Genomic DNA, 13,976 nt, shown 5'->3' with positions numbered 1-13,976 from the left:
TTCAAGGTGGGTTTTTTTGCATGGGGAGGAGAAAGCCTGGGGAGAAAGCCCCAGGCATGAAAGTGGCTCTAAAGTAAACTGGTTCTCCCCCTCCAACCCATCCCCATCACAGTTTCAGGTAGTCAGAAAATGAAACCTGGATTAAATGTGAAAAGGTATTTCCATCTAAAAACCATCCTGGAAGACTGACCGGCACATCTAATTAATCTAATTAAACGTTGCACTTTGATTCCCCTTTCCCCATGAAAGAATCCCATTATTCATTAACTTCCCTCCTTCCACTCAAAATAGGGCCTAAATTTGGGAAATTTGATCAAGCCTTATATTTTACTTCAGGCTTTGTTGCCCACCATGAATCAATATGCAGAGTCCTGCTGTTCATGTACACCCACAGAAGATTTTCATTCTATTAGCGTCAAACCTTTTCTGGAGTATCCCTTGCTACCTAAGCTAAGCCATTGAGCATGGCCATCTAGTCAGTCTTAGCGCACTAGCAGCTGAGAGAAGAGACTTAGATTGGCTGGGCCTCCAGCATATCTAACTGGGCATTCCCTAAAGCATCCCCCCATGCCTCCTACTATTTGAGGAACATAACACGTTCTACTCATTTTCCTTACTGCCTAGCAGACACCACACCAAGCCTCTTTGCTTTTGTACTAGGCAACTCCTGCTGTGGTGAACAGGATCGAAAATGGTGTTGTAGCAGAGCAGACCCAAAATGTCTTTGCTCATTATATTGCCTCTTACAGTGGCCATGGCCATATGCTTTAGAGTGTATTTGTCACAACTGGACTTTTGCATGTGGGAAGTGCAGGAGGAAGAGTCAATGACACTGTTTTAGGTCCTGTAATAGCCAATTAGACTTTTCATTGTATTAAATTTAACAATGAGGAAACCAAGTAATAGCTTGAAGCCAGATTTTATTCACCATACTCAGGGGTTAGGCAATGGATCTTTTGCTGTCTTCTAGAGGAGAGGTCCAGGGTTCTTACTGAAGGATAAAAGTAGTGAAGAGTTCAGCTGCTCTCCCCCAAGGTGTGCTTGTCAAACAGGTACTCTCCCATGCCATTCTGGGGCACTCCCAGGTGCTTCAGGTTGGTGAGGTGGTCTCCCACTTGCTTGATGGCCTTCACCTGCTTCTCCAGGTACTCAGAGTCCAGGAAGTCACAGAGCTGCAGGAAAGAAGAGATGGACTCACTTCTGCTTCACATTACTGTTGGTTTAGCACATTTAACTGCCTGCTATGGTAAAGCGTGACACCTACCCACGATGTCCCTAGACCTCCAACTACCATAAGCTGGGACTGGACAACAAGGGACAGATGACACAAAGTTGCCCTGTTTTGTTCATTCCCTCTCAATCATCTGGCACACTCTGCTGTCAGAGACAGAATACTGGGGTAGATGGACCATTAGCCTAATCCACTTAGGTCATTCTTATGGTCAGATCTGATAATAGGGATGTTTCCAAGTGTTCACGGCACAAAGTTTAGAGCCTTCCTTATTTGCCACACAGACAGTGCAAGCAAGGGGACATATTACTAGGGCCCTACCAAATTCGTGGCCATGAAAACCCCCCACACATCCTGGGCCGTGAAATCTAGTCTTGTGTGCTTTAACCAATACTATCCAGATTTCACGGGGGAAGAACAGCATTTCTCAGATTGGGGTTCCTGAACCAAAGAGCGAGTTGAGGGGGGGGGGGGGTCACAAAAGGTTATTTTAAGGGGAAATCGTAGTATTGCCACCCTTGCTTCTGTGCTGCCTTCAAAACTGGGCGGCTGGAGACCAGCAGCTGTTGGTCAGATGCCCAGCTCTGAAGACAGTGCTCCACCAGCAGCGGTGGCGAAGTGAGGAGGAGACTACCATGGCACCCTTACTTCTGCGCTGCTGCTGGCAGCGCCTCTACCTTCAGAGCTGGGCTCCCAGCCAGCAGCCACCGCTCTCCAACTGCCCAGCTCTGAAGGCAGAAGTAAGGGTAGCAGTACTGCAAACCCCCCGCCCCGAACACACACACCCCTACCTTTTTTGTGTTAGGACCCCTACAATTACAACACCATGAAAATTCAGCTTTAAATAGCTGAAATCATGAAATTTATTATTTTTAAAATCCTATGACCATGAAATTGACCAAAATGGAGCGCAAATTTGGTAGGGCCCTAATCATTTTATAAGAGTTAAAGTAGTTTTTGTATGGATTTAGGGGAAGTTTGCAGAAGACTAGTATTTTCTGTTTCTTATTGGCAACTAACTAGATGCTGACTTTTGTTTTTCAGAAAGCAGCATTTTCCATTGCTGTGTAAACATGGCCAACATTTTAGGTGGGGTAACGTTGGTTCCCAGGTTTATATAGTGGTCCCGAATGGCCCCTAGTTAGCTTATTTTTTAGCTAAGTTACACCAGGGATAAGTTCAGTTCAACTACACTCTCCAGAAGCTTGTTTATTAGCTTCAGTGATTGGCTTATACACAACGGTCCCTGAATCAAAAAGGAAGTTACTGCCCTTTTACCATATCAAACCAGCGAGGTAACTAGACTATCCTCTGCAATCTACTTAAGACCCAGCAATAGCTTATTGTAGGTGCCAATTAATCCATGATAGGTAGCTTGGGGATCTAGCAAAGCTCATGCTCTCAGTTCAGTTGCTAGCAATCATGAGGGCTATTAAGGACAGGATAAGTTACAGGCACCATATGCCTAGCTTAGAAGGCACTAAGCCACTGCTATCGCTCAACATTGATTAATGTTTTTTTCCTTGTGTCCACTCAGCCAGACAGTTAGGCCAACATGGGTTCACAAATGCCTTAACATCTCCACAAGCAGGATTTGAGGGCAGCGGCATGATTACTCACACAGCGATCACTCTTCTCCATAGCCAGCTTCTGCAGGTCCAACAGGGCCTGGTTCACAGTCTTCTCCAGCTGCAGGTCACATTGCAGGGCCTCCAGGCTGTTCCCCCCACTCATCCCGCTCTGGCTTCTGCATGAGGAAAAAACAAACCAAAAAATATATTTATGCGCACTAGTAGACCTCACCTTCATGAGGATCATAGGGACTCTGCAGGGGGACTCATATACTTTGCAGGAGAAATAGGTAGGCTCCAAGGAAAGTAACAAGGGGCACTTAGATTAGTCCTCTGTTCTCAGGAGGAGGGAACAGCGCTGAGAGCTCCCTTGAAGCATTCCACTCACCCACTCTCCCTTCCCCTGCCACACAAGGCAGACTGCAGAAGTAATACAAAGGAGCAGGCTGCCACCTCCTCCAGGAAAGGGGGAGTAGTGGTATGGCACAAACATAAGTGAAAAAACATAGCAATGAGGAATGATTTAAGATGCATCAGGCAGACTGAATTTGTATTTTGAGGCTTATCTGAACAGCTATGCCTGCTGAGTCTGCCATAAGGTCCCTCAGCCCACCAGTATTGGGTGAAGTTGTCCACTTTACTACTAGCAGCCTTTCTTCAGGCAGCCCTGAGTATACAGGAGCCTTTAGAACAGAATTAACTCTATTTGTGTTTATCAATACTATTGTAGAGGAAGCAGCAAGATCACGGACTACAGCTAAGCATACTGCAGGAAAAAGATGTACAGGCTTCCCACACAATTTTTAAATGCAGATCCACAGCACCCCTTAGTGTTCCAGTTCCAAGTTACAGAATATGTATTAACAGATGGGTCATTACATGACCCTCTAAATAGAGGCTTCTCTCCACTCAGAGAAAAGGAGAAACACTAAAGTTATTGAAACTGCTCATAAATAAATCAGTAATAACCTCACATTATAGATTCAGTGCTTTCAGATAAGCTCTTAATATGGTTTCAATAATCCCTTTCCTGGATACATGAATGGATTTGTTTTGTACCTTGATATCCTTCCTGCAGGACAATGCGCCCCCCTCGCTTGTTCTGGGGTGACAAAAACCTCTCTGCATACTCCTTTGCCTCATAGGACTTCTCCTTCAGGAACTGAGTCACCTGCCTCAGAACCACAACAGCACCATCAAAGTGGTAGGACTGAGGAAATACAAGAAGTGAGAGTAGTGAGATTATACATCACACCTGGGGGTGGTTAAGGAGCCACCAATAGTTGAAAGCCTCTTATATACATATATATCTCCTACAAAGTAACTGGCTCTTAACTCCTATGAGAGCACCTTCCTTCCTGCTGCTTCTGCAGCAGTGCTTCAAAATCCTCAAGTTTCTGTCTCCCACACATGGGCCTTTAGCCCAAGCCATTCTATAGCCACAGCATCCTGAATAACTCCCCATTATTTTCATAGTAGTATTTGTACCTCCAACTTAATGCATTACTATAGTCTCTGGATAAGATATCAGCCAGTAGTTCTTCTCCCCTCCACCAAACAAACAAAAAAAACACAAAACAAAAACACCACCACCAAAAAATAAAAGTCCAGAAGCATTTCTAAATTAAGCCTTAGACCTCTAAGAAAAGGCTAAGAAACACACTCACCATGGATTGATGTACACAGCTGATATACAGCTCCTTGTTTACCATGCAGTTCACAGCAGCCTCACATTCAGCAGGGAAGTTCTGGCACACCTGGGACTCCATTTGGGAGACACAGCACTACAGTATCTTTAATAGTTCAGCACCTGAATGAGGTTCTGAGCAAACTTTACTAAAGCACAAACACAACTCAGAACAAAGGTAAAAATCTTGCCTCACACAGTTACTATTAATACTGCTCAGACAAGGGTGTGGCAGCTACTTCTAGTTAATAGAATTCTTCTTCCCCCCCAGTTAGCCTCCTGGACAGTGTCTGACAGATATTCCACAGGTGACAGCATTATTCAGCAATGAGCCAGCCCAGCAGTTTCCATGGATAATGGACACACTTTCTTGGAACAGCCCAGGTAGGTGCCTTTTGGCTCCTTCCCTTTGTTTGACTGTGAAGAGTATGATACAGTAAGTGTAAAATGAGGAGAAAATTGAGTAAAGATATACAGATTATATCAATCAACTTCTAATGTGCCTCTATATCACCAGTCACTGTAATATTTAGCTGTTGGTACCTCACAGTCACTTCTAGTAGCTCCAGTAGTGGTGTGCCTAGAGTGTAAACAGTTTATCAGTGCATATTGAATGGCACCAGGAACCATCTCTAGGATCTATTAGAAGCCCAAACCTTGCCTGAGGCATACGCCTATTACAACATACAGCACTCTCTGCTCTGTAGTCTAGTACTCTGAGTGTGACATTAGAAACCAACCATTCCTGTTCTAATCCCACATTACACTGACTCTCTCTGCAGCTATAGGCAAATCATTTCACCTTTCTGCCTTATTTTTCCCATCTGCAAAAGATGAATAATCATGCTATTTGCCTGATTCAAAAGGGAGCTGACTGATTTAATTAGCTTTGAAGTTGGAAAATGCCATGTAAATACTCAATATTATTTCAGCACTCTGAGATGACTCATAGCCAAGACATGGTAAGGGGTGACCTTCCCCCTTCACTATGTGGGAAACTGGAAAGAACAAGCTATGCCACACTTATAATCATTGCAATTTAAATAATTAGGAAACAATATCTTCCTTTATTGGCTTTTGCTCTGCATTTGCTAAGCTGTGTGTACATGTAGTGCTAAAATGTCACAGGGCTAGTGTGGCCTACCAGAATGAACCTTGCAAGGGGAGTCATGAACTCCTGGGTTCCAACCCTGACTCATTCTAAAACAGATAATCCCTTAGACCGTGAGTGCCTCGACATAGGGACTGTGCAAATGTCCTAGCACATTGTGGGCACCGATTAAATTAAATAAAAATAATAATAGGAAGTTCATTATAGGATCAGGGCCTGATTCACTACACCCTCAATCTTGCAAACACTCAGGCTCATGCTTAACTCGCAGCACTTAAATATTTCTATTGACTTTGGTTGGACAGCTCATGTGCATAAGGTCAAACTCAGGAGTGTCTGTAGAAGTTTGGCCTTGTGCAAGGCACTCCACAGCTTGTCATCTATAAAATGGGGATAAAATGGACTGAACTCCACCAGGGGTACATCAAGGATAGTTAGGTAAAATGCTTTGAACATGCTATGCTTTGAGCATGTGAAGTTATAAGTATTACATCAATTGTGCTACAACTTTGTCATCTGTTATGAAGTAAAAGCAAATCACAGTCCCAGCTCTGGAGCAGTCTCCTTAGTGGGCTGCCCTAGAACCATAGACCCCAGAAACCCTGAGGTCCCTGACTTTGAGCCAGCCTCGCAGGCCACTGAGCTGCCAAGAAAGTGGCCTGGGTTATTTTGTACCACTGCCTGGGTTACATCAGAGCTTCTCTGAAACTGAACGATCTCCACAAAACATTTCCACTTAGATAAATCAGCAAATTCAGACAAAAATGTTTTGTCTGAATTTTTCTAATGAGAGCTAATATTTATATTGTCCCCCTTTATGCTGTGGGGGGAGCGGGATGGATTTTGGTATAGGACATTCACCATTTGTTACTGTAACTTACACTTGGGCTAATACCAGAAAATTGTAACCTCACATTGGGGCCCCGATAAAATGTGTCCCAATTCCAAACCTGGACTGACAAAGGTAAAACACCTTGCAAAAGGTAAAACACTCTGGCTTTTCCCAGTGTTTGGGAATAGTGAAAGGCCAAAACTGGAAGCAGAAAGATGGGTAAATGCAGGGTAAACGCATTACTTTAGTAGACATTACCTTCAGATTATGTGATGGATATCACGGTCAGGAGTGGCTCACAACTGTGAGTGCCTACCTCCAGGCAGACACCCCAAGCTCGTGGCTTGTTCTATAATTAGATTTCACCAAGCCAATAACAAATGTGATCACTAGAACAGTCTTTCCATAGAATCCCAGGCAGTCCCCTTAGATTCTCCAGTCTATCATAACGTCCAGTTTGTTTGGGGGGCAAGATAAAATGATTAGTTACACCAAAAATCACATCAGTTAGGTTGCTTCTAGTCCCAAGAGACCAGTCACTTACCCCAGATAAATTGGCACTCTAGATCTTACACCAAAGACAATGCTGGCAGCCAATTCTATAGTAAACTACCTAAACGTTTATTACTTAAGAAAAGGAAATGAGAGTTATTGAGAGGTTAAAGCAGGTAATCTATATGTACAGGTGAATCACAGCCTAAAATTCTAAATGGTGGCAGTGATGTAATAAACCCAGTTTCCCAAAAGTCTTTTCAGGGTACCCAGATTGTCTCTGGGGATCTGCGCTTTGCATCTAGTTCACTTCCCTGTAAGAGTCCAAACAATCCAGAGATGCAGGATCCTTCCTTGAATCCATACTTATAGCTCACAGAAAACAAGCTGACAGTGTCACTACCCTCATGGGATTTTCCTTTAATGATGGAGAGTGAGGAATGCAGTTTGAGTTTTTAACCTTCACTCCACACACACAATGACCACTTGCTTTGGAGTTCACATTTTTCTATTAAAGTTCTTCATTTGCATTCCACAAGGCTTCTTTCTCACTGGATGGGTGATTAATTTACAGGGATACACAAAATGTAAATGTTTGCTACTACATTGCAACAGGATATAGATAAATGAAAACAATACAAGTAACATCCCATTAGTTTTCATGACATTAAAACACCAAATACACTCTTGTACATTTAACAATCATCACTTTGCTCTATACTAATACACAAATGAATTGCCCTGGGGTTTCAACCTGAGTTGTCACTTACTCTCCAGCATCACAGTGGGCATATCATGCAGTTGTCCTTTAATTGCAATGTATTTGCTGGTCTGCTAAAAATCATCCCTTTATCCATTTTTTTCTTTAAGTTATTTCACCGCACACACAAATCATACAAAACAAAATCATCATGTTGACACTCTGCTCTCTTGGTACATGGTATTGGCTCAGATGACATCACAAAATTGATTTTCAGGAAGTTCAGGCACAGTCTGCCTTACATTTTGCTCAGGTCCTGCTCTGTTTCTTTGGGTTAATCTAAATCTCTTTTTCCAAGATCCCATGATGTCTTCACAGAAATGTCTTAGCCCACCTGCATTAAGAACAAGTATATTATACCTCTTGATTCTCTACCTACCTCATTCATACAAATGAAGACTAGGGAGACAGAAGAAAGGGTCTTGCTCCAGTAGTAGTTTTCAAGAGTGGACATGTGTGGGAAAGGGAAATTCATGCAAGCAGCTGGAACAATTGGGGGACTACTGTGAAATTTGTGAGGTCTTCTTACCCCCTCACTTTTTTTTTAAATTTATACACACACACACACACACCCCTCTGAAGGAAAACCAGGAAGAATCCCTATATTATCCTACCGTACTTCTCAAAGCCAAGGTCACTGTTCACCTATTAGCTCTCTGTCATGAATATTCAAGTGACCCCCATGTTATAGGCCACCTCAAGCAGGTATTTGGGAAGAGCAATTGAAGTTTTGCTTACAGGGGTTGTCACCATGCAAAGCTGAAATGATTACATTGACAATTTTCAGACACTAAGCAGTCTTTAATTCCCGTTCACCACTCTCCCCACTATGATTCCCAAGCTGCCAGACAGAACTGTAGCCTGATTTCAGCGTCCCAAGCTGTACCTGTGTTCAGGAGCAAACAAATCTATATACTCCACTTGATGTACGGAGGTGGAAGGAAAAGAGGTCCACATTTACTGCCATTATGGGGGGTGTTTTGAGGGAGACATGCTAGCCTCTCTGTTGGAAAAAGTCATTTTGTTGGAGCAACAGCCTGGTCATAGGTCATAACTTAGGAGGTAGAGGAGTTTCTACTCCTAAAATATGCTCTTGGAAATCATTAAGTAATGTGGAAAAATGACTTGGAATTAATATGATTCTTACCCCATCCATATGGGTTCCCCCACCCCTGTGTTATTCAAGTACTTATTACTCCAAAGTATAGGACACCAAACCACAGAGGTTGAATCAAGGGTTTTAAAGGATTGTCTCTAATCTAAAAGCAGGTTAGGCTAGGAGAGGGAGGAAATTCAAGGGCATGTGTAGTATTACTGGGCCAGCTCTTCTTGTTGCTTAGAGATACTGGAATTGGGCCTAGGGCTCTGTAGGAAGTATGTTGGAAGAGTGCCTAACATGGTTTGAATGCTGTTGCAATTTTAACTAAATGCATGAGATGGCTTTTAGAGGACCTGGTTTTGCCAATATCCGTATCAGGGCAAGTCTAGGGAGGGTTAGTTTTCTAAACCACTTCTTACATCAAGACCCAATCTTTTCTCCTTTACACCTGCTTTACCCACTGTAGAGCATACACTACTCAAAGCACCACCCAAGTTTAGATCTACACTGCATGATTGCTAGCAAGGGGAACAATTCCTCATCCTGCCTTTTCCATCTGAATTCCTGCACCCTCTGCTAAGGGCCAAGCCCCCCCTCCCCCCATACAAATGGAGCAGATACCAGATTGCAACTGAAAGTCAAGTTTTATTCAGATTCATAACAGCCAGCATGACAAGAAGCCGTAGAAGTAAGCAGTTCAGCTGCTCTCCCCCAGGGTGAGCTTGTCAAACAGGTACTCTCCCATGCCATTCTGGGGCACTCCCAAGAGCTTCAGGTTGGTAAGGTGGTCTCCCAGCTGCTTGATGGCCTTCACTTGCTCCTCCAGGTAGTCAGACTCCAGGAAGTCACAAAGCTGCAAGGTAAATGGACATTTAGTTTCAATCTCTCTGTGACGAAGTGGGACTGTTCTTAATGTTTCCTCTGAATAGTGTGGGGGTGACTCAGTTCCCCTATGAAGTTCTTAAGTATCTAGGGGGTGGGGTAAGGGTGTATGATCATTGCAGAGCCCTAGAGGGCAGGTGTGTGCAGGAGTCTGGACACACAGAATGGCCAACACCCTGTTTCCTGGCAACTGATGGCCTGAGCTCTTCCGCCCTGCAAGGTGAGAGCTAAAGGGTTGGAGAACAAAGGAATCAGGTGACCTCCTGGCCCGGGAAAGGAACAAAGCCCAGAGGAGGAGGGGCTGGAGGGACTTTCAGTTTGGGGCTGGCTGGGACATGGAGTGAAGGGCAGACGTGGTTGTCTGGCTCACTGCCCCCCAAAATGGACCCAGCTGAGGGGTCCTGTTCTCTGCACCTGCAAGCTCTGTTTTAGACCATGTTCCTGTCATCCTGTCTCTGTTTTACTGGCCGACTGAGAGTCAAGTCTGACTGCGAAGTTGGGGTGCAGGACCCTCTGGCTTCCCCAGGAGCCCTGCCTGAGCGGACTCGCTGTGGGAAGCACACGGAGGGGCAGAGGATGCTGAATGCTCCGAGGTCAGACCCAGGAAGGTGGAAGCCGTGTGAGCTGTGTGTCCTGCAGACAGGCTGCTCACCGGAAGGCGACCGCCCCAGAGTCCTGACTGGCTTCATGGGGAGCAGTTCCAGAGCATCGCCCGGGGACTCCGTGACACTCTCGGATCAGAAACAGATCTTAGATGGTCATACATCATGATGTGTGCAGGTAACAAAGGACTGAATGCAAATATTTGAAATCCACTACCTTTAACTGGAAGAGTCCTGGGACTGGAAAGAATGGGTGTTCTTCTTTCAAGTTTCAGCCAGGAGAATGACTGCTCCACCACAATCTTTCAAGTGTAACATTTACCTACAGTCCAAATTCCCACCCACCCCTTAAATCTATAGCTACCCCCATGCATTTTGGGCTTTAGCCTAGAGAATGTTAGCTGGGAAAGAGCTTCATACTGGTGATGGTTTTTTACTTCATCCAGCAACATTCTATACTGTATGGCTAGAAATAGCCAATAGCTGATGCCATTCACCACAGGTTAAGGTCTTGTTAGCAGGCACAAGGAATATAGAGACATCTAGACATCTCAGTTCTGACAGCATGTGTTTTGCTGACTCATTTCAATTCAATACTGCCCTTTCTGCTGGTTTTATACTGTACTAAAGTTTAAATGTTCACACCTTAGTCTAAGTTGCTTCATTTAGTTAGCAGTATCACTCTTCCAGGAAGGCTCCTTCCTCCCCCCCAAATCATTCCCTTTCTCACCCTCTCTTAGGTCCAGAGATTCCTATGGCCCCAGTTAATCCACTGGGGAATAAGTATGGCCCTATCAGAACATTTGGCTATAGCAGGACCCATGATAGCTTATGGTCATTAGGATTTCCCTGCCCAGTTCAGAAGTGCCTCCTTTCAAGGCTCATCTTAGCTGAGCCAAGTACAGAGAGCGTGTGCTGCTATATAAAGCAGTGGCATGAACTAGGCCAGGGGTGGCCAACCTGAGCCTGAGAAGGAGACAGAATTTTATCAATGTACATTGCCAGAGAGCCTCAGTAATAGGTCAGCAGCCCCCCCCAGCAGCCCCCCCATCCTGCTCCCAGCACCTCCCACCCACTAGCAGCCCCACACCTCCCCCTCAGCTGTTTTGTGGCATTCAGAAGGCTCTGGGGAGGAGCAAGGGCATGGCAGGCTCAAGGGAGGGGACAGAAAGGGGTAGAGTAGTGGCAGGACCTGGGGCAGAGCCAGGGGTTGAGCAGTGAGCACCCCCGGGGACATTGGAAAGTTGTAGCTCCAGCCCTGGTGTCGATGCCTATATAAGGAGCTGCATATTAACTTCTGAAGAGCTGCATGTGGCTCTAGAGCCACAGGTTAGCCACCCCTGAACTAGGCCCTCCCTTAGAAGGGGTTGCTTTAGCTGATCAGTTCATACCTCAGTTAATTGCTCCCCAGCAACCTCTCACCTAAAGCACACCTCCAACTCCCAAACACTTCTTTTGTCACTCCTTTTTCAGAGTCAAAGAGCTTTGAAGGAGTTAGAGTATAAAAGGGGGATGTGTCTATGTTCCCATGCTATTGCTTCTCCCCCTCCCCCGTTTGAAGCAAGTGGGGAAAGCCAAGACAAATACAGTTAAGTTTTCACTTCAGTTGCTGATGTTTTTTCTGAAGGTTTGACAACTTAAAAAATGTTAACAAAAAACCTAACCACCCTGTTTTTCCATCGGGAAGATTTGTTGGTCAGAGTTCCCAGCTGAGAGAGAGGCAGCTTCCTTAAAAGACATGAGTTGACAAGGCACAAAAGTGGGAAGTAGTATACAGCAGTGGCTTCCAGACTTCTGATTCATGTACAATCTCAAAATATTGTAGTGAAGTGAATGGATGCAACATCAAGCTCATGTGACCCCAGTGGTCTGCCAACCACAGTTTGGGAACGTTTGCACTACAGCTCCGGTGCCTCAGAATTTTTCTTCCTTTTTACAAGAAAATTGGCCTACTGGCCAATCACCAAGTTCTTTCCATGCAGTTGCCAACTTATCCCCTTTCTTCCTACTACCTTATACTCACATGGGGGTCATTCTTCTCTGTGGCCAGCTTATGCAGGTCAAGCAGGGCCTGGTTCACGGTCTTCTCCAGCTGCAAGGCACATTGCAGGGCCTCCAGGCTGTTCCCCCACTCATCCCGCTCTGGCTTCTGTTCAGCGTTGACCAAGAAATCAAGCAACATTCAGTCCAAACCAACTTCATCACTCACTGAAGGTACATGGTGACCCACTGCCTACTCACCCTGACGCTTCTCCTTCCCCATGCCCTGGTATGCAAGGAAGTAGTACCCATTGAGTAGACCAAAAAGATGCTTCCTACAGAAATAGGAACTAGAGCTCTAAGTAAGGGATGTTAATATACAAAAAAGGTAAAGGACCAAGCAGGATACCAAGATTGTATAACTACATGCATCTGTATTAAGTAGATTTATGAGAGCTGCCTGTGTTATACCTTTGGGGAAAGGATTAGCACATAGATAATTAGTGCTGTCTAAGAAATGACAACCCCAACCTCTGATGCCTCTAGTTGTTTTCTCCTCCCATCCCCAACCCAAATCCATAGGGCTCATTAGTATTTGTGAATTTTTTGGAAGGAAGCCTATATTATATAGTTTCTCACCTTGATATCCTGTAGGACAATGCGGCCCCCTCGCTTGTTTTGGTATTTCAGGAACTTCTCTGCATGCTCCCTCTCCTCATGGGACTGCTCCTTCAGGAACTGGGCCATGTGCCTCAGGGCCACATCATCACGGTCAAAGTAGAAAGACTATGGAGAAAAAACAAACCGTTAGGGACAACAATATTTTTTAAATATGGCTACACCAGACCCAATAGCAGGCAATTTAGGGATCTTGGATAGTGCCCAGACTGACACACACTCAGAGCCATGGAATTACACCAGTGCAATATACACACCCACCCTGAGATTAGAGCAACTCTGGAGAAGCCCTGTTCTTACTACTGCCAGCCTGTAGGAAGAGCAACTTCCCACTACTATGTGTTTCGTGTGGAGATCCTTGCCACTGAATCAGTTACCATCATATCTGGCCTTCAGTTTGCAGCTCAGTACACTGCAAAGGAGAGACTGCCTGGAAGAGATGCATGTAGAACCTTCATAAATACAAACCTATGTGTTTTTCTGAATAGGGGAGAATTTCTGTAGCAGTAGCCATCATCCAGAGACTGGAAGTCTCTAGAGGAAAAGGAACACAATCCTTTTTGAAATATAGCTGCAGCTTACATCAGCATTTCATTGCTTTGAAAGAATAAGAGTAGGTCATTCAGCAGAAGCACTCAGTGTTTTCCAGACTAAGAAAACAAGTTCTACAGATGTTACACCTGAGCAAGAAAGCTCTCCAGCAATGCCCATTTGCAACCATAGACCACGGTTACCTTCAAACAGAGAACAGCAGGAGAAATAGAAGTACTTACCATGGAGAGGTAAACATAGCTGGCATACAACTCCAAGTTCACCATGCGATTAACAGCAGCCTCACAGTCCAGGTGGAAGTTCTGGCACACCTGAGACTCCATCTTTGCCAGTCCAACAAAAGCTTAGATAAGAATGACACACAGTTCTACACAAGCTCTGTGAAAACAGAACCTCCACCCACAAAAGAGAGAGGAACTATTCCCCTGCCCAGCACAGCTGCTCTTAATAATGGTCAGAAAGGCTGTAGGCATGATTGGCAGCTGCTGTTGGCCACTGG

At 44.8% G+C, this 13,976-nt stretch overlaps 1 protein-coding gene and 1 pseudogene across 1 annotated transcript; both read right to left on the bottom strand.

Moving 5' to 3' along the window:
* Positions 1-903: 903 nt before the first annotated feature.
* On the bottom strand, positions 904-4,896 carry LOC102930984 (annotated as a pseudogene).
* Positions 4,897-9,408: 4,512 nt separating this feature from the next.
* Positions 9,409-13,976, bottom strand: LOC102945606 (ferritin heavy chain A-like). Its single transcript, XM_007053994.4, has 4 exons — positions 13,699-13,976; positions 12,887-13,033; positions 12,291-12,416; positions 9,409-9,636 (listed from the first exon to the last, which is right to left on the bottom strand). The coding sequence occupies exons 1-4, from the start codon at positions 13,798-13,800 to the stop codon at positions 9,481-9,483; spliced, it is 531 nt and encodes a 176-aa protein (XP_007054056.1). The 5' UTR covers positions 13,801-13,976; the 3' UTR covers positions 9,409-9,480.

Source organism: Chelonia mydas, chromosome 12 (genome assembly GCF_015237465.2).
Source record: "Chelonia mydas isolate rCheMyd1 chromosome 12, rCheMyd1.pri.v2, whole genome shotgun sequence".
Classification (NCBI taxonomy): domain Eukaryota; kingdom Metazoa; phylum Chordata; order Testudines; family Cheloniidae; genus Chelonia; species Chelonia mydas.
This window is presented reverse-complemented; position numbering and strand designations above follow the sequence as displayed.

Bases quoted from the DNA above. Each gene is read 5' to 3' on its own strand.
- LOC102945606 (XM_007053994.4), bottom strand. From the start codon at position 13,800: ATGGAGTCTCAGGTGTGCCAGAACTTCCACCTGGACTGTGAGGCTGCT. The intron at 12,417-12,886 runs GTGAGAAACTAT...AACGCTGAACAG, and splicing joins TTGTCCTACAGGATATCAAG to AAGCCAGAGCGGGATGAGTG. The intron at 9,637-12,290 runs GTGAGTATAAGG...TTTACCTTGCAG, and splicing joins CAGAGAAGAATGACCCCCAT to CTTTGTGACTTCCTGGAGTC.